We start from the raw sequence: 18,392 nt of genomic DNA on the forward strand, positions 1-18,392 counted from the left end.
CACACACCCCGCCCCGTACCCAGGCGGCGGCCACCGCGTGTGGGCGGGGGCGGGTGGCCGTTGCGAGGGGCGGGGCCTCCCAACGGCCGCGGCCGGGCCTCGGTCGCCAGCGCGGGGCCGGCCGTGCTGCCCCCGCGTGTAAGTAGAGCTGTTGAGGAGCTTAAGGACGCGCTTCAGCCGCCGTGCATTACCTCATAATCCAGCCCCTGCCCAAATTCCGAAGAAATAACGCAAAATGTGACTGAGCGGGCACGGAGGGGTGGGAGCGGGCACGCTCTTTTTAGGAACTCACCCTAGTGCGTTGCTATAAACATACCGCGGCTGCTGCAGATGTCACCTTTTGCAGCTTGTRGGCTCATCCCCAAAGACTGGCAGCTCATTAGCGGGTCAAAACCTGTCAGTATTTAGTGCCATTTAAGTTTCACCTGTGATGCTCAAGCCGTACCCTTTGCCCTGTCCTCTCCTTTGCTTGGAATGTTTTTGGGTGTACGAAATCATGATCTGTCAGCGCAGAAGCTTCATCTCTCGAAACGCAAAGACRCTGTTTCGGAAAGGAGGTGAACGGGAGCAAGTCTGACTGCAACAAAATTTATATGCACATTAAATTGTTTGCAGATGGCATGTATATTTAGCTCCCAAACACTGAGAGCCGTATCTTTATTCCTAAAGAGCAGTTTTCATCATGGGAAGAGGTTTGTACCAACAGCACAGTTACAGGCTACATGCAGAGAAGTTACTTTCTGTTGCACTAGAGTGTGCTCCAAAGACAAGTTTTTCCTCACAATAGCAGTTGATACAGTGAAACATCCAATTAATTCACATCCTTGAATTGCAAGAAGCAGTGGTTTAGACTGTTCTTGCCCACAGTAAGAGCTACCTTATTTAGCTTTAAAGAGGAGCAAAATAATGATTCATGATAAACTATTACTTACGGAAGCTCAGTGACATTTTATCCTGAGGAATCATTTGAGGGAATTTTAAATAAGGCATCAAAGAAGTTTTAGTCTTTTAAAACCCACTTGCCTGCCAACAAATCTCCAGTTTTGACAGTATCCTGTCTCCATGAAGGCTGATGCAGAATACGTTATCGAGTGATGGTCACAATAAATATGGTAGGAAATACAAGCAGCAATATATGTACTTTTTAGCTATAGTATAATTGGGGAAAAATTACATCAAGTAGTTTCAATTACTACGGGATTGAGATTTCATCCCTACCATTCCTTCAGACATTTTAATGCCATCTTTAGAGCATGAATAATAATTGGTGAGTATCAGAAAAAAAATCTTGTGGAATCTAGAACATAGCCAGGAGACCTGTACATTTTGTAGTATGTTGCATTTATAAGAGGAGGACTAGGGAAAATGTGAGCCCACTACTAAATGGGGCAGGGGCTGTGGCGACAAGGGATACAGAGAAGGCAGAATTACTGAATACCTTCTTTGCTTCACTCTTCACTGTTAAGGGCAGCCCTCAGGAATCCTGCAGCCTGGACATGAGGGAGAAAGTCCAGAGAAGGGAAGGCTTTCCTTTGGTTGAGGAGGATAGGATTAGAGACCTTCTGGGCAAGCTAGACATCCACAAATCCATGGGCCTGGATGGGATGCACCCATRGGTACTGAGGGAGCTGGCRGRTGTTGTTGCCAGGCTGCTCTCCATCATCTTTGAAAGGTCCTGGAGAACTGGAGAGGTGCCTGAGGACTGGAAGAAAGCCAGTGTCACTCCAGTCTTCAAAAAGGGCAAGGAGGAGGACCCAGGCAACTATAGATTGGTCAGCCTCACCTCCATCCCAGGAAAGGCAATGGAACAGCTCATTCTGGATTACATCTCCAGACTTACGGAGGAAAAGAAGGTGATCAGGAGTAGCCAGCATGGATTCACCAAGGGGAAATCCTGCTTAACCAATCTGACAGCCTTCTGTGATGGAATGACTGGCTGGGTAGGTGAGGGGAGAGCAGTGGATGTTGTGTACCTTGACTCCAGCAAGGCTTTTGACACTGTCTCCCRTAACATCTTCCTAGATAAGCTCAGGAAGTGTGCGTTAGACAAGTGGACAGTGAGGTGGATTGAGAACTGGCTGAAAGGCAGAGCTCAGAGGGTCRTCATCAGTGGTGTGGAGTCTAGTTGGAGGCCTGTGGCTAGTGGCGTCCCCCAGGGCTCAGTACTGGGTCCCATCCTATTCAACTTCTTCATCAATGACCTGGATGAGGGGACAGAGTGCCTCAACTTCGCTGATGATACCAAGCTGGGAGGAGTGGCTGAGACACCCGAGGGCTGTGCTGCCATTCAGAGAGACCTGGACAGGCTGGAGAGCTGGGCGGAGAGGAACCTCATGAGGTTCAACAAGGGCAAGTGCAGAGTCCTGCACCTAGGCAGAAATAACCCTAGGCAGCAGTACAAGCTGGGGGCTGACCTGCTGGAGAGCAGCTCTGCAGAAAAAGACCTGGGAGTGCTGGTGGATGACAAGTTGACCATGAGCCAGCAATGTGCCCTTGTGGCCAAGAAAGTCAACAGTATCCTGTGGTGCATTAGGAAGAGTGTTGSCAGCAGGTGGAGGGAGGTGATCCTGCCCCTCTACTCAGCCCTGGGGAGGCCTCATCTTGAGTACTGTGTCCAGTTCTGGGCTCCTCAGTACAAGAGAGACATGGAGCTACTGCAGAGAGTCCAGTGTAGGGCTACAAAAATCATCAGAGGGCTGGAGCACCTGCCCTATGAGGAATGGCTGCGAGAGCTGGGCCTCTTCAGCCTGGGGAAGAGAAGACTGTGGGGGGGATCTTATCAATGTGTACAAGTACCTGAAGGGAGGGTGTCAAGGGGACAGGGACAAACGCTTTTCAGTTGCCCCGTGTGACAGGACAAGAGGCAATGGGCAGAAATTGAAGCACAGGCAGTTCCRCCTGACYGTGAGGGGGAATTTCTTCCCTGTGAGAGTGATGGAGCACTGGACCAGGTTGCCCACAGAGGTTGTGGAGTCTCCTTCTCTGGAGATCTTCAAGGCCCGCCTGGATGTAACCCTGTCTACCATGCTCTAGGTGACCCTGCTGAACAGGGAGGATGGACTAGATCTCCAGAGGTCCCTTSCAACCTTACTGAGTCCATGATTGTATCTCAGGCACCTGAAAAAGTGAGAAAATACAACATCTTGCAAGGTTTGGGGGGGGGGGGGAGGAGACTGAATTCAAGAGGAAAAATAAATACCTTGTGTCTTGCATTCTTACATATAGGTAAGTGGCCAGCATTAAAAGAGTACCTATCTTAATCCAATAGATAACATTTCAAGATGGAATTGATTTAGAGTAGTGGTTGAGCACTAACACAGGTTCCCAAGAGGTTGTATAATCTCCATCCTTGGAGATTAAGAGTCTGGCTGGACAAAGCCCTGCACAATCTGATCGAACTGTGAAGTTGTCCCTGCTTTGAGGAGGAGACCAAACTAGACGACCTCCAGAGGATCCCTTCCAACACACTTTTTTCTGTGATTGTGAACCTATAATCTGTGACAGATGACTCCATAGCTAGTCCTATGACAAGAGTAGTATGTTGTACCTAACATATTTCCTCTGGTGAGCAAGGAGATCAGTACCTCACACACTGGCACTCTGCAAGTGTTACTATAAGACCCCAGTTCAGGAAAGCATTTGAACATGCTCTAAACATTCAACTCTTGCAGCTGCTAAACTGGATCCCCATGTAACAATTTTCTGAATTCATGTCTAAGATGTTGAGTAATCTTAGCTGTAGACAGACTTTTTTCCCCAGAGTCAGCAGTGAGTTGGTAAATTTATAAAAATGAATCAAAAGAGTTGTAGACAGTATTTTCAAATCGTGGTTTTTATTACATTGATGTCACTCACTCTGGCCAAGAAAATGGAAAGTCTGCAACTTGCTGTGTTCGTGTTCTTAAGAGGACACGGTAACATTAAAAACCATATGCTAGTAAAACTTGGTCCTTGTCTTCTGTGAGAGCTCAAATTAACAAAGGACATCTCAGATCAGTTTGCTATTTGTCTTATTTTTGCATAACGAGACTTAGAAAATGAAAATAGTCTAGCTACCTTCACTTCCTTTAGTGAATTGCTGAAACTTTGTTTTACAGTGATCATTGCTGAATCACTGAAGTCTAGTCAATCAAATTCTTTCATATGGTATGAACAAATAACATTTACTCCACAAGCAGAAAGAATTACTTACCAGTGCAAAGGGACCTGGATTAATATCAGCAGTACAAAGTTCCATAGAAATATCTTGGCTATTTTGTGTTTCTGTTTATAGTAAGCTCAAATAGCTGTATCATTTTGTCATCTCATGAAGAAATCAAACTGAGAAATTGATAATTACACTACAGAGCAGTAAAATAAGACAAAAAAGTTAATTAAAATTCATATGTTTAAAATTAAGTGTTAATTGAAATCAAATGTTAATTACAAAAGTAATATCACTTAGCATCACTTTTTCTGACCAGAAATTATATATGCACTGCTGTTAAAGTAAGAGTCAAGAAAGTCATTTGAAAACAACTCACAGAATATGTTACAGGTGGTTTCTGTGCTAGAAACTTGCTAACTGTTTGTCACTATGGGGGAAGCAGTATCTAAGGCACAGCAGAGATCAGTTCATATTTCCTCATTTAGATGTGTTCTACTGCAGTTTGAGAATGTTTCAATAGTATTAGACCAGATTTCCCTGCCAAAAAAAAAAAAGGATTAGCTTACCATATATTTGAGGGTTTGAAGGAAAGAAAGTGAAAACAGCAAGCTGAATCTTCTGAGGTTTCATAATGCCTTAAAACAATGAGAAACGAGCAGYGGAGAACTTTAATGTACGAGAGAAGTCTCAGTTTACAGGTTGATAGCCACCTCCTCYACAGCCCAGCTGTACCCTCTTCTTTCAACAGCAGTTTGTGAGAATAATCTGGTGTTAGGAGAGGCATAGTAGAGCAAAACACCATTATTTATAGAGATGGACAGGCAGAAGGCTCGTAAGTTAAATCACCTGCCTTTCAGAAGTCCYGCTGATGATAGGGCAGCTTGCCAAGTGCTAAAATGGCTGAGATTCCCTAGTTCCCATTGGGTTTGGGAAACTGCTGGGTATAGGTACCCAGCTGGGGCAGATGCCAAGCTAGCCATATAGCTTCAACATAACCATTCTAATTATTTCTGGAAGCTAATCAGAGCGGCAGTGGGATTCATGCATGCAGCTTCAATAGCTACCACTGACCCTCTCCACTAAGTGAGAAGTTATCAACATGAAGTAAACATTCACAGTGGTATCCAGAATGAGTTAYCAGCGTATTGTGTGAAGCCCACCTCAATGGTCACCTGCCAAGATCAAATAATAAAGAGTAGCAATATATTCTGTTTCTATATGTTTGTTTATGTCTCTAAACTGCCCCCACTTTTCATGGAGAATAGATCACAACAATTTTGTTACTTATCACTTCCCAATATAGTTTTCAGATTCCAAATTAATTTGCATGTTTGCTCCTATTTCACCTGTAGTAATCCTCATTTTATATCCTCARATCTTAGGTGATTTCTGCCCTGTTTCATATAATAGTGCACAAGCTGGTTAAATGTTTTCAGCTCTTTGTTGATATCCTAGGAGGAGTTTCAGTTTGTGGAAGAAAATAGTGAAAAGGAATATTATTGATGAAGACAAGTGCACAAGAGGCTGTAATTGTGAAAGACCTACTTAGCATTTAGTGGCAGCATTCAAAAAGTGATAATAGGCTTGTTCTCAGCAAACGAACACACTTACTTTTGACTACATGTATTCCTTGGCAGGTATGCATCTTGGCTTTCCATAGAAGGAAGAGGATGAAGAATTTCTGGGATACTAACAAAAACAAATACGAAAGAAAAGAAAGAAGCTTCTTTTTCAATAGTCAGCTGCAGAAAACTATGGGCCTGTAGAAAGGTTCTATAGAAAGGCCATAGTTGGCAGTAATACAAGTGAAATTCCAGGAASAGGCTATCCTTTCCAGTGCTACAAAGATAGCATATTTGTCCAGGTAAGCTGTTCTTGAACAACTTCTCTAACATCAGGTCATCCAAAAAGCACACCTTCCCATAATATCAGATGTGAATACCCCTTTCGACTTTCCTTAAAAAGTAGGCTTGATGTATCTGGTGAATTAGAGCAGAATCATATGGAAGCAACCGTTATTATTTTTCTTCTTTCATTTATGCAAATGCAGTTAAAAAATAGATATGGATACCATCAGATCCCTTTGATAAGGACATGAATTCAGCTAGTGCATTTCCTTAAAACACTGGCATGTATCTTTTCCCTACTAGCCTCACACTCAGGCATACCAAAGAGCTCTACAGCACAAAGTAACAAACATCTGCACTGATTAGGAGACATACGTTCTTCCTAATCTGAATGCAAATATCTGCTTAATGTTCTGGGGAATTTCCAAGCTTTCTACTTTTATTCTCTAAAAGAAAATTTCTTCCTGCATTTGAATTAATGATCATTTGAGCTGTATTAACAGGAGGAAGAAGCCAGGAGTAACATACAGCTTGTCTTTTTTTCTTCAAAATGGTTGGCTCTGTTTATCTCACTATGAGCAGAGTTAATATTTGAGTAAGTGTGTAAACTAAGGGTCTATCATGCTTTGTTTCGTAATAACCATTTGTTTATTTTAACAGTTCTTCCCATTCARTTTCTGTACTCTAATTCCACTGCTTCACTCAAAGGTGTTTGGAGAGGTTGATAGGCCTAAGATGGGGGACGCTAAGGAATTCAATTTAATATTACATCATTGCTTCATTTAGGGCGTACTGACATACTGACACTTTGTTTTGAGCAGAACCACACTGACCCTTTTTGAGAGTATGGGTTCTGTTCAGGCTGTCTTCTAGAAATCAGAGGGGACTGGACTAATCCACTCACATTATCCAGTCACATAATCACGGATGTTACGGAGCAGTCTGACGTAGGAACAGGCAAGAGGGAAATGCTGCTCACTAGCTGAGGGGCACAGCCTCTCGGATCACCCCTGCTGCTGAACTTGGAGCTCAGGAAGGGGCACGTGCCTCAACTTGCAAGGTCACAACTCTGGGCTCAACTTCCAAGAARTCACTGTGAGTCCTACCTGAGAGATCATTCTGGCTGACACCCAAATTCGTGTGAAACGGGATCCCTTGCTATTCCAAGAGCTCTACTTCCCCCTCATTCACGATGGTGATGTGGCCTGAGACAACACGCCTTCTTTCCACCCCATTTCAAGAACTGTCAGGAAACAGCTTTCCGCTCCTCTTCTTTATGTACTGTTCTAGAGCATAAACAGTTATGGATTCACTTTTAGGCTCCAGAGCCAGCCACTATGCCAAATGACTTGGGAATTACAGAGATGATGTTTAGGGAAGCCAGGTGAGGAATGATAACAAGTTAATCTTATGCAAATCTGTGACAATCATCCTATTGTGTTACTTGAGCCCTGAAGCTTTTTCCTCTTCTTCTCAAGTCAACTGAAGAATCTGATTGACTTTGATGGAAAAGGACCAAGCTTTTACTGCCAAGGATAAACAGAGCATTTTTTGTGTGTTCTTATATTAGCTACATGCTGATCCCCACTCTGCATTTCGGTGGTTTCGTTACACAGCACAGAACTATCCATAAGGGTCAGATTCTTCTTCCATTTGTGAGGAGCGGATGTACACACAAATACACCTTTGTTACAAAGTTTGTGAAACAAAAGCATGCAGTGTACCTGCCGGAAGTGTCAGTGTTGATGGTTTAGGGCATTCATCATATTCTCCTGTGCGTGGATGTTCATTTTCCTCTCCACATCAGAAAGTAAGAGTGGGATTCATCCAACTAAGTGCAGATATCTGCAGTTAAGGCTATGACAACCTTAGAATAAATATCTTGCCCTAAAAATGTCTATGTTGACCAAAGAGGGTATCTCTGTTTGTTGTCTGAGGTTGCTGTGAAATTAATTCCGCTCTCTGTTCTGAAAAGTGGTAATTACAAGCCGATAGTTACCATTTATGACTTTCAGATGTTTCAGGAAGCCCCCAGAAAAGCTGTAGAGAGGTTTTGGCAGCTCTAAGCATACTTTGTTAAAACTCTACACCAAAGAAGCCTCATTTAATTTCCTTGTTGATGAGGGTTTTTCTTTTCTCGTTGTAAACTGCTTATCCAAATCTAGTACAAATGATCTCTAGTACAATTGAAAAGTCACTGCAAACAGTACAAAATAACAATTTCATATCTTTGAAATAATTCCATAGCACCAAATTACAGACACTGAGTGTTTCTTAGGGATGCTACTGCTATGCAAATTCTCCAGTAGCACAACGTACTTCAAATTACCAAAACTGAATATTATTCTATACTAACATATGACTGATATACACATTTCTTTCAAGAACTGACAAAGTCTGTATTTGCTTTATTTATTCAGTTCTGATTGGCAGAAATAGTTTAAACAAATAGGTTCCTAGCCTCTCATCCCTCCTCTTCCCCAAAGTAATGAAATGACATGGGACATTTGTTACAAACTAAGGAAGGATTTTTGGTTGGAAGGCTCTTGTCAAAATATTGGCAGTGTCTAACTGAATTTAGTCTATCTCTTAAATTGCAGTTAAAATACAAAACACCGACCGAAGGATTTAGAAAAACTAGCAAGCATTGGTTAAATCTGTTTTTCTTGCAAATAACAAAGTATTCTTCCCAATGTGAATTCATCTCTGACAGAGGCATTTAGAAGAACTAGATTTGCAGTTCACTTGAGCCTAACTATTAATGTTACTTGACTATGAATGACAATTTTTTAAAGGGTTGTAGTTTCAAATGTCAGAGTTGAACAGTTCATTTTTCAGCTGCAGGAATATTACTGGAGGAAAAAAATACCTAATTGGAAGTACTGAAAGCCAGTCTTGCATTGCCTTAGCAATAGACAGCTGTGCTCAGAAACTACCACACGCCATTTTCAAATCATCTTTCAGCATATTTGAAAATATTACCAACTGTCAATATAAAACCTAAGTTTCTAAACAATTATATGTGTGTGTCTTAAATACATGTAGAAACACCTGTTTTCATTTATTAAAAGCCAGCCATATGTCTGAGTAGTCACATACAAGTACTGATAAGACTCCATTCAGGCAGTCTTTTTATTAGCAATTATTTCAGGTCAGTCCTAGCAGTCGCATGTTCATTAAAATACTAACAGGTGTTCATTAAAATCACGCACTTTTAAATTAATGCAAAGAAGGCAACTGAAATTAATCATAGCCTAAAATACTGATATATCTGACAGCAGACTTAAAATATGGAGGAGGGGTGGGTGCAGGGTAACAACCATAAATGACTGAATATTTTCTTAAAAAATACATCTCCTGGCTAATAGAAATACCTTTGTTGTGGTTATGGCAACTAACAAACAATTTAGAAGGTAGACCGATACAAGTTAATTGATATTAACTGGACAATGAGTATAGTATATTCTACTGTATGCAAAATATTGTAAAAAATACACATTTAGTTAGCAGAAAGAAAAGAAACTAAAAAAACATACTGTACAAAGCAGATATTGCTATTATTTTCCCTGCAGTGTGCAACTTGGAAAACTGAGGAATAGATCTCTCTAGTGATTAACCAAGGGAAAGAAAGAGTTGTGTTACCAGAATTCTTTAGATGTGCATCTTTTTTCCCTCAGTCCCTGGACCACAAGACTATGTGTCTCAATGTCATCTGAAGTCGAGTTGGTGAGTTTGGTTTTAGACATATATTTTTCTACTAACAAATCTAAAGACCAGCATTTACCATAATTACAAGTGAAAGATTTTGGTTCCCATACAGAGAAAAACGACCTGAACTGTTCAGATACTACAATGCAATGTTTTAGGGTCCAAAACTAAAACTGGTCACTGCACAAGCAATTTAGCCTCAGACTGTGCTTCAGGTGCTACATCTGTTACAGAGGGATTACAACTCCTGAAATGTTAGCCTCAGATATTGCTTCTCTAGCGGATGAAACTAGGACACTGTGATTTCATTACGGTTTCTCAACGGAAAAACAGAGAACTTTATAGAGCTGTGCCCTACTTCAGTTGTTTCTTTAGGAATGGGTTCTTTGATAACATTTTCTTTTTTGTTTGAAACATCTATCTTCCCACTTACAGATAGCTGATCACATGAAGAATTATGGGAGAAAGACAATCTAGTATTTCACGTGGCCAAGACAGCAACACGAAAGACAGCTGAAGCCATGTGGTTATAAGCCTGTTTTGCACCCTTTCAAAGTACTGTGTGAAGTGTCCAGAACTGCCACAGCTAGTTCTCCACGGAGGTGCTCCCAGCTCCACACACTGGTCACTTCTCTGTAGCAAGACAAGAGTCTTGCACTGCTGAAAAGATGTTACTGTTAGCATATTATTGGAAGAAGAACAGATATTAGAAATTAGCGGGGTTTGCAAACTGCACTGCACCTGCAAATAGGACAAGTGCTTGTGGTTTGACCAAAAAGAAAAAAAAGGACACTGCCTGACAGCTTAGCAGGCCGCGGCTCGCTACAGAAGACTTGTAAATGTTGAAAGAGCATGAACCCAAGAGAAGTACTGATGTTGGTTTGCTTGGGCAGTGTTTTGAGGAGCACCTCCTATGCTGTGCTGCTGTGTCTCTGCTGCGCTGCTGTGTCTCTGCTGCGCTAGCTTGAAGATAGCACAGCAGAAGGCTCAATGTCATGGAGCAGAGCATGGTGATGAGATATGTGTTTGATAGACTAATGGCAAAAGTGGTACTGCTTATAAAATTAATTCAGTGTATTGGTGCGTCTAGTGTTTGCATGTGCTGCTTGAGCAGGCACTGGCATCTTACACAGTATCAGCAAGATTAAGCAGGTGAATCCTTGCTCAGAGTGCAACACTGCTGACAGGCACAGGCCACAGGTGGAGGCCTCCTCTGAAAAGGTGCAAGTGAGCAAGGAAATCAARGTATACTCTGTGCTCTCACAGCCTCGTGCAGCAAAACGACATGTATGAGGAAAGACTGTGCCGGAGAAGCGTGATGTTTGTACCACGTGCATCAACTTTGTTCGCATCCTGATATGCATCTCCTGTACCTGATGTTTAACTTCTGTGTGGTGCGAAAGAAACGCAGGAAGATACCTGCACCTGGCCTCTTGCTTCTTCCCTGAGCAGGGAGGGAAGGCGGCAGGAGGCACCTCGACACCGGGTCTCTACGGGGGGGGGGGCTGGGGAGCACATGCCCTGGCACCCTCCACGGCTGCTGGAGGATCTCCCAGCACGTGGAGGCAGCTGCTGCTTCGCCTCTGCCTMCGAGCGGCCCGCGGGGGCGGCGAGGTCCCCTTCCGCCAGGCTGCGCCCGCGGGGGCCAAAAGGGGATGGCCTGAGAGTGAGCCCCGTTGTGTTGGTGCGGCGGCCCGCGGCGCGGGCGCGCCTGCGCACTACCTGCGTGCCTGTGGCCGTGACGAGAGCCCGCCCCCGCTCACCCGCTCGGCCCCGGCGGGCGTCTCGGCGGCGCTGCGTGAGCCGCGGGGCGGGCGCGCGCGCCGGCGGCGCGCGGCACTCTCTGCCCGCGGTCCGGGGACTTTCCCCTAGGCGGGCGCGCGGCCCACGAGGAACGAGGCGTCCTCCGTGCGTGGCCTAGAGAGCAGGTCTTCAGAGCATCCCGCCTGCTGCCCCGCCGCGCGGCTTTATACGGCCCCGCCGCCGCGCAGCCTCGTGGTTAGGGCGAGCCGGGGCGCCGCCCAGGAGGGCTCTTCCTGGAGGACCCGAGTCGGGGCCCGCAGGCGAGGAGATTCGCAGGCGCTCGGTCGCGCCACTCTCCCAGGTGAAGGCAACACCTGCCCCACAGGGGAGAAACCGCTGCGGCGCCACCGCCCCGCGCTGCGCTATGCAAATAACCTCGCCCTGGCCCCGCCCCCTAGGGGCGCATGCGCGAGGGGCCCGGCGGGGGTGGGGAGAGGGTGGGGCGAGGGTGGGGCGGCACCACGCACCGCCCCCGTAGAGCCGCGGCGTAACGGCCGTTACGAGGCTTAGGGCGGAGGCGTTAGCGGCMGCTGCTGCTGCAGCGCTTTAGCGGGCGTTTCTCCGGCCTTGGGGCGTTTCTGCGCAAGTCCCGGGGGGGCAGCGTCTTTCCTGGCTACGTCTYCCTCGAGCGGAAGGGATACTCCGTGTAGCTGAACAGCGTTCAGGTCCAGAATACGCATTACTGACATCCAAAATAAATTTTTTGAATCAAAAAATACACATTTCCATTAAAAAAATCTATTCATAACGTTTACAGCAAAAATACTTTTACTTTGGAAATGTCCTTTTAAACATGGACACAGAAACATAATATGGATACATAACTCAAGACTGAAAAGCAGCCATGTGGTTTTAACGCTCAGATCAGTGAACTGGTTCAGAGGAAAAAAGATCACTTAAGTGAGTTTAAAGCATATTCACCTATGTGCTTTAGTTTCACCACTCTTAATATTTTTCCATTTACCCAGTTTTGCACCTTCTTCAGGGCCYTCCATTCACACCCTCTGCAGAGGATGAGTACCAGAAGAAATCTAGAGGTCATTTCATTCTCAGGTGAGAAGCAACATGAAAAATCAGATTTTTTTCCCCCCCACAGGAAAGCACATCCAGAATTTGTCCATGTTAAAGCGATGCTCTGCCCCTTCTTGTCTAGCTCCCACACGCTGAGCCACGCAGCCAGAGCAGGTGAGGAGCTGTGCTGCCATCACCATAAATCACAGCCTCTGAACAAAGTTCAGAGCAATAATTCGTTTCAAGAACACTCAAGATCATCCCTGATTGTCGTGTCACAGTGCAAAATAACGAGGCACCTGCATCTCTTGCAACTACAAAATATTTATATTAGCAGTAAGTTAGATCTACGTTTGATTTCCTGTCCTTTAAGAAGCTACTTCAGAATACTCTCGTCTACATCAGACTGAAAATAGAAATGCAAGGTTCAGACCAAGTGCCAGAACAAAAGCAATCATACAATTGTTTTTAGTATACCAAAACAAGCCTCCTTTTACTGATAGCTACAGAACTGTAAACAGCCAAAAAAATTGACAGGCCAATGAGGTAATGAGCCAGCAACACTTACTTCCAGTGTTCTACAAACCCTCAGAGGAAATAGCATTCATACTTAATTTTAAGCCTCTGCCTATTTCCTGTATTTCTCTACAAAATTCAGGGTTATAGGGGCTTTCTTTCAGTTGCTTTTGTTTACCATCCTCAGCCAACATTGCACACCCACAGTTTTAGGCTATTTGTTCTAGCTGGTGCAGTTTGAGAATTAAATACCAGCATCCCAATTTCTATGATATTACATGCAAGTGAAAACCTAGAGGTTTTACAGCTACAGTTTTTAATTTACTGAACTGCATGAACAATTCTTTTTGCAGCCAGTTCATAGGAATTTTTGCTTTCTTCCTTTAATGCCAATGATATGTTAATCAATTCTCAGGCATTCAAATACTTGATGCTTATTTATTTCTATGTTAGAATCAACTTGTTTAGCTACTTCCCGTGTAGAATGTGAAATAAACACACATTTTCAGAGTTTATAGTAAGAGTAGCTACACTCATCCTTTAATGAATCACAACCAAACAGCTAAGAGAAATAACATTCAAAAATAATAATAATTAAAAAAAAAGTTTGTCAGGACTTTAAAAAAAGGCTTCTAGCACCTCTGCCTTTTAACAGTTATCCTAACACCTCTTTTAAGTTAGAAAATACTGTTATCCCCATTTTACAGATGGGAAATAGGGATTTGCACATTGCAATACACGCTGCAAATTTCAACCAGAAATTACGAGATGCCCAAAATAACCAACAGAAAAGCTAAACTTAAGAGGGCATAGGACATATTCCTGCCCTTCAAAATTAGTTATTCTATGTCTCCACCTCAAAAGGGTGAGGATTTGAAAACAGGTCTCACATTCCCTGGCATGAATATCACAGCTCCTACATACAGCATGAAACTCACTCTTGAGCTAGAAGCAAGCACCAAACTTTTATGCCGTATAAGAAGCAGTTTAACAAGTTCCATTCCAAAAGTTGGGTCATGCTCCAGAAACACACACGGGAAACACCTGAGAAAGCTACTAGAGTTAAAGATGACTTAGGGCACAGAAGCACAACAATCAAGTGGAGAAAGTTAGGAACTGACTGACCAGAAGTACAATATAAGCACCTTTCGGACTCCAGGTGCTACAGACTGGATAGCCACTAGTGTCCAAAATCATTAAAGGTACAGTATAACAATGCCACTGTGTTTTAGTCCCCAAATCACAACAGAACTTGAACTCGTAAGTGGACATAGATACTACTGAGATCCCAGGAATTCCTATTCACTCCTGTAGCACTCATCAATGAATCCGTCAATCAAGTGCAAGGTCTCCATTAAATGATACTAACTACTGTAATTAGACAAGATTAATTCAAAATAGCACTGAAGACATTATGTTTCTTATCATTACATGTCATTATCCAATATATTAAACATGCAATTTGTGCAGTTATTTCAAGCACACTGTAAATAAAAGGTAATCTCCTACTTTCTTTGCTTAAAACCATTGTGAACATCATGTGAAAATGTAGCAAAGGAAGGGCTCAATTAGTGTGAAGTCTTCACAATATACTTGCTGTCTCTAGAAGACAGCAGCATCTTGATTTCACTCATCTACTTCTTCATAAGGGTTACAAAAGTAGAAATAGTTATATAATAGGTCCACTCATCAGTTTTACTCTTTCAACTATACATCCAAATAAGAATCAACACATCCTTGAGGGATTACACTTTGAAACCACCCAAAGCAAAGCTTTTCTGAAGGCGTTGCAAAAAGTTATTGAAATGGCTAGAATATTTAACAGTTAAAAACAAAGTACTGYAAAAGCATGTCTCAGAGGTTTCAGTTTTAGTAGCAGTCAGAATATGCTTAATATAGAAATTCATGTTTATTTGAAAAAAACAAACTGTAAATGATATTTCACAAAATAAGTTAAATCTGCTTACAGAGTTTTGGTGGCTGTAATCACTGTGACTTGACTGCTAATTGACAACTTGCTAGTATAATGTTATAAGGGATCTAACTTGCTAGTATAATGTTAAATGGGATTCAAGTGTCATTTTTTAAACTGTTACAACTTCTCATAGAAATAGTCAACCATTTTCTCTCCTAGGAAGAGGAACAGCGAACATTAGGAGCAACATGTCTGAAATGAATGATTCAACTTTTTGATTGAAATTTTCAAACACTTTTCAATCATTCAAGTATTATGGTCCCTATATACATACTTCTAGGCAGCTAAAAAAGACATGGTAGACAATCGAGCACACTGCCATCAAATTGTAAGAATTACAAAATTGTCAGTTTTTAAACAGCAAATTGTACCTTAATCGTTTAATTAAAAATAGAAGAATTAGGTAGAGTTTTCTGCAAATAAACAGCACACTAGTGTGCTATATATTAAGGCATACCTTTAAATGCGCACTTGTCATCTCTAACAAGTTTTATACAATTGCTACCAAGTGAAAGGAATATAATTGTCTTGCAAAACTGAGAAAGAAATACAAAATATCTGGAAGCCTACATTTTTAAAGTACAAAATTAACCTTCAGTTCTTGTGTTGAAATACTATACAGAGTACAAACAGCAATTCTTGCCTACATGATCTCCCGAGGATTTCTTAAAGCTGGAGGTAAATTTGAGGGTTTTGATTCTTCATCCAGAAGTACCAAATCTTCAATTTCACTTCCTTTGTATTTTCTTTTACATATTTTCACAATAACTTTCTTCTTGAGGAATAATTTCAAAGCTTCCCTTGAAGCAACTGCTTTGGCATTTTCCATACTTTTACCACAGCCAGTACCCAAATAGACAGACTTGCATCTCAGTTCACAAACTATATTTTCTAGAGAGCTCTTATTCTGCGGTAAGTCTGCAAGTTCCTTCAGTGGAACAAAAGCAACATCTAAAGTAGCTTTTACAGACTGAATAGATGAGTTTAAAAGTTCTGCGTGATTTACATTAGGACTGAAACCTCCAACAGCAACCAGTTTCCAAGCTACAGCTTTGTACAGTCTGTTGAAAAAAGGCTGCCTTTCCTTTGCATCTTCACTGGTTAATGGTTTGCACAAAGCTTTAGCAGGACTCTCACCTGCCTGCGAGCTACTCTTGGAGGCAAGTTGTGGAGAACCTGCTTGCATGCCACCCTTGGAGGCCAGCAGTGAAGCACCTGCCTGACCACCACCCCGGGAGGCCAACAGTGAGGCACCTTGCTGAGTGCCACTCCGAGCAGCCAGCAATGAGGCAGCCACCTGAGCACTGCTTTTGGAGGCCAGCAGAGAAGTACCTTGCTGAGCACCACTTCGAGCAGCCAGCAGCGAGGCAGCCACCTCAGCACTGCTCTTGGAAGCCAGGAGCGAGGAGCCCGCCTTAGCACTGCCTTTGGAAGCTAACAGCAGCGAGGTGCCCGCCTGAGTGCCGCCCTTTGGGGCCAGCAGCAGCGAGGTACCTGCCTGAGTGCCGCCCTTCGAGGCCAGCAGCAGCGAGGCGCCCACCTGAACACCGCTCTTGGATGATGCCGATGAGGCATTTGCTTGGTTTTTGGAAGACAGAGATGCAGCTCCTGCCTGCGGGGCGCCCTTGGCAGCCGGCGGCACCGCTCCGGCCTGCGGGGCGCCCTTGGCAGCCGGCGGCACCGCTCCKGCCTGCGGGGCGCCCTTGGCAGCCGGCGGCACCGCTCCKGCCTGCGGGGCGCCCTTGGCAGCCGGCGGCACCGCTCCKGCCTGCGGGGCGCCCTTGGCAGCCGGCGGCACCGCTCCTGCCTGCGGGGCGCCCTTGGCAGCCGGCGGCACCGGAATTGATGTAGTTTTCTTTTCAGGTGACGGCACGTTTTCACACTTGCTCTCCTTAGGTGAATTTAGGCAAGGCTTCTCCACTGGCTCCTTTTCAGATGGAGACGGAGTTGGATTTTGCTCAGTGGTATTTTCAGCATTAGCAGGTATTCCGTCTGCTTCGGTGCCTGATGCTGCACTCGCTTCCTGGTTTGAACTGCAAAGCGAATCTGAGCTTTCTGAATCTTTGCTGGTATCTTTTTCCTGCTTTTTTGGCAATGTGCTCTCTGTTTCCTTAGGGCCTTCTGGCTTGGTAGTTTTCACATCCTTTCCAGTATCCTTAGAGTCTTTGCTTTTCTCTACAGCTCGTTTTTTGGAGGGCTCCTCTATCCCTTCTGCAAAACAAGGTAAGTATGTTATCCTCTTTAGTTTCTCCACGATGAAGTATCCATCTAGAGACAGTTTATTTGAATTCTGACAACTGCAGATAAGGAGTAAACCCCTTGAACTTAGAAACTATAAATTCAGTCATTTGTGAATACATTTCAAATTCTAATTTCAAGTATTAATCCACTATTTCCAAATATTTTAGCATTTTTTAATCAAAGAACTAGAAGCGCTCAGGTGTAAGATTCCAGGTTTGGTTTGGGACCTGTTTGCAAGTATGAATTTGTATTCTTAAAGTTCAGTCCAAAAAGGACTGAGGTACAGCAAAACAGACTATCAGACCTAAAAAGCTTACTTTTCTACTAATGTCATTTAAAAAAGCCTTTAAAATACCACTGTGGGAACCTCTTTATGAAACAAAAGACTTGATACTTTTAGAAAGGAACATTGACTGACTAGTGGTAAAAATAAAATAGCAAGAATATGTTTAAGCTGGACTACAAAAGTCTACATTGTATTAGGAAATCAAATTAAAACATGACAATTGTAAGAATTCAAAAACATTCGTGTTATCAAAACAGTAACTCTAAATTACCAACACAGTAAGTATTACATCTGTTTGTATAGGTATTAATAAGAGAAAAAAAGGCAGAGAGAGGGGAAACAATCAAGGAGTTTTTGAAGTAAGTTATTGTAATTACTTTCATAAATCTGAGATAAAATGAGAACATTCAGAAACAAGCATTTTCTAGACTCCTATGTATTGTCACAGCTATGATCTGCTAACCATTGCTACTTGATATGCCTCTTTTCTTCACCTTGGCAACCAGTTCATCTCTCGTGGTGCGGACAGGCGCGCCGGTCACTTGGATGCCTTCGGCCATTTCCAGCGCTTTCCCCATGACCTGAGGCGGGTACCTGGAGGGGCGAGAAGGGGACAGGAGGAGGGGGGAGAGGAGGGGCGCCGTCAGGCCGCTGCGCAGCGCCGCGCCGCGCCGCCGCCGCCGCGGCCCGCACTCACCGGCAGCCCAGGAAGACGTGGTTGGCCCACACCATGGAGAGGGACACGAGCCGCTGGAGCTCGGCGCTGCCGGCCGCCGGCGGCGCCCCCACGTTGCGCAGCAGGAACTCCCGGCGGTGCCGCCAGTGGTGCTCGGGCTCGCAGGCCCCGCGCAGCGCCTC

At 43.8% G+C, this 18,392-nt stretch overlaps 2 protein-coding genes, 1 long non-coding RNA gene and 1 other non-coding gene across 4 annotated transcripts in view; 1 reads left to right on the forward strand and 3 right to left on the reverse strand.

The window, feature by feature from the left end:
* The window catches only part of ING2 (inhibitor of growth family member 2), a 5,680-nt gene extending 5,300 nt beyond the window's left edge, over positions 1-380 (reverse strand). The window contains exon 1 of the mRNA XM_085311310.1: positions 317-380. Coding sequence (XP_085167436.1) covers positions 317-380 — 64 coding nt within the window. The remainder of the gene's footprint in view (positions 1-316) is intronic.
* A 5,520-nt stretch (positions 381-5,900) lies between these two features.
* Positions 5,901-10,173, forward strand: LOC146592250 (uncharacterized). Its single transcript, XR_014896615.1, has 3 exons — positions 5,901-6,011; positions 9,567-9,720; positions 10,138-10,173. It is a non-coding gene; the product is annotated as an uncharacterized LOC146592250 (long non-coding RNA).
* Positions 10,174-11,356: 1,183 nt separating this feature from the next.
* On the reverse strand, positions 11,357-11,645 carry LOC146592251 (RNase MRP). Its single transcript, XR_014896640.1, has one exon.
* A 3,274-nt stretch (positions 11,646-14,919) lies between these two features.
* CDKN2AIP (CDKN2A interacting protein) overlaps positions 14,920-18,392 on the reverse strand; it is a 46,481-nt gene continuing 43,008 nt past the window's right edge. Inside the window, exons 2-4 of the mRNA XM_085311311.1 lie at positions 18,232-18,389; positions 17,998-18,128; positions 14,920-17,218 (exon numbers count right to left, since the gene is read on the reverse strand). Of these exons, the coding sequence (XP_085167437.1) occupies positions 15,651-17,218; positions 17,998-18,128; positions 18,232-18,389 (1,857 nt within the window). The 3' untranslated portion in view covers positions 14,920-15,650. The remainder of the gene's footprint in view (positions 17,219-17,997; positions 18,129-18,231; positions 18,390-18,392) is intronic.

Source organism: Rhea americana, unplaced genomic scaffold, assembly GCF_003343005.1.
Source record: "Rhea americana isolate MKP2758 unplaced genomic scaffold, rheAme1 scaffold_34, whole genome shotgun sequence".
NCBI classification, from domain to species: Eukaryota; Metazoa; Chordata; class Aves; order Rheiformes; family Rheidae; genus Rhea; species Rhea americana.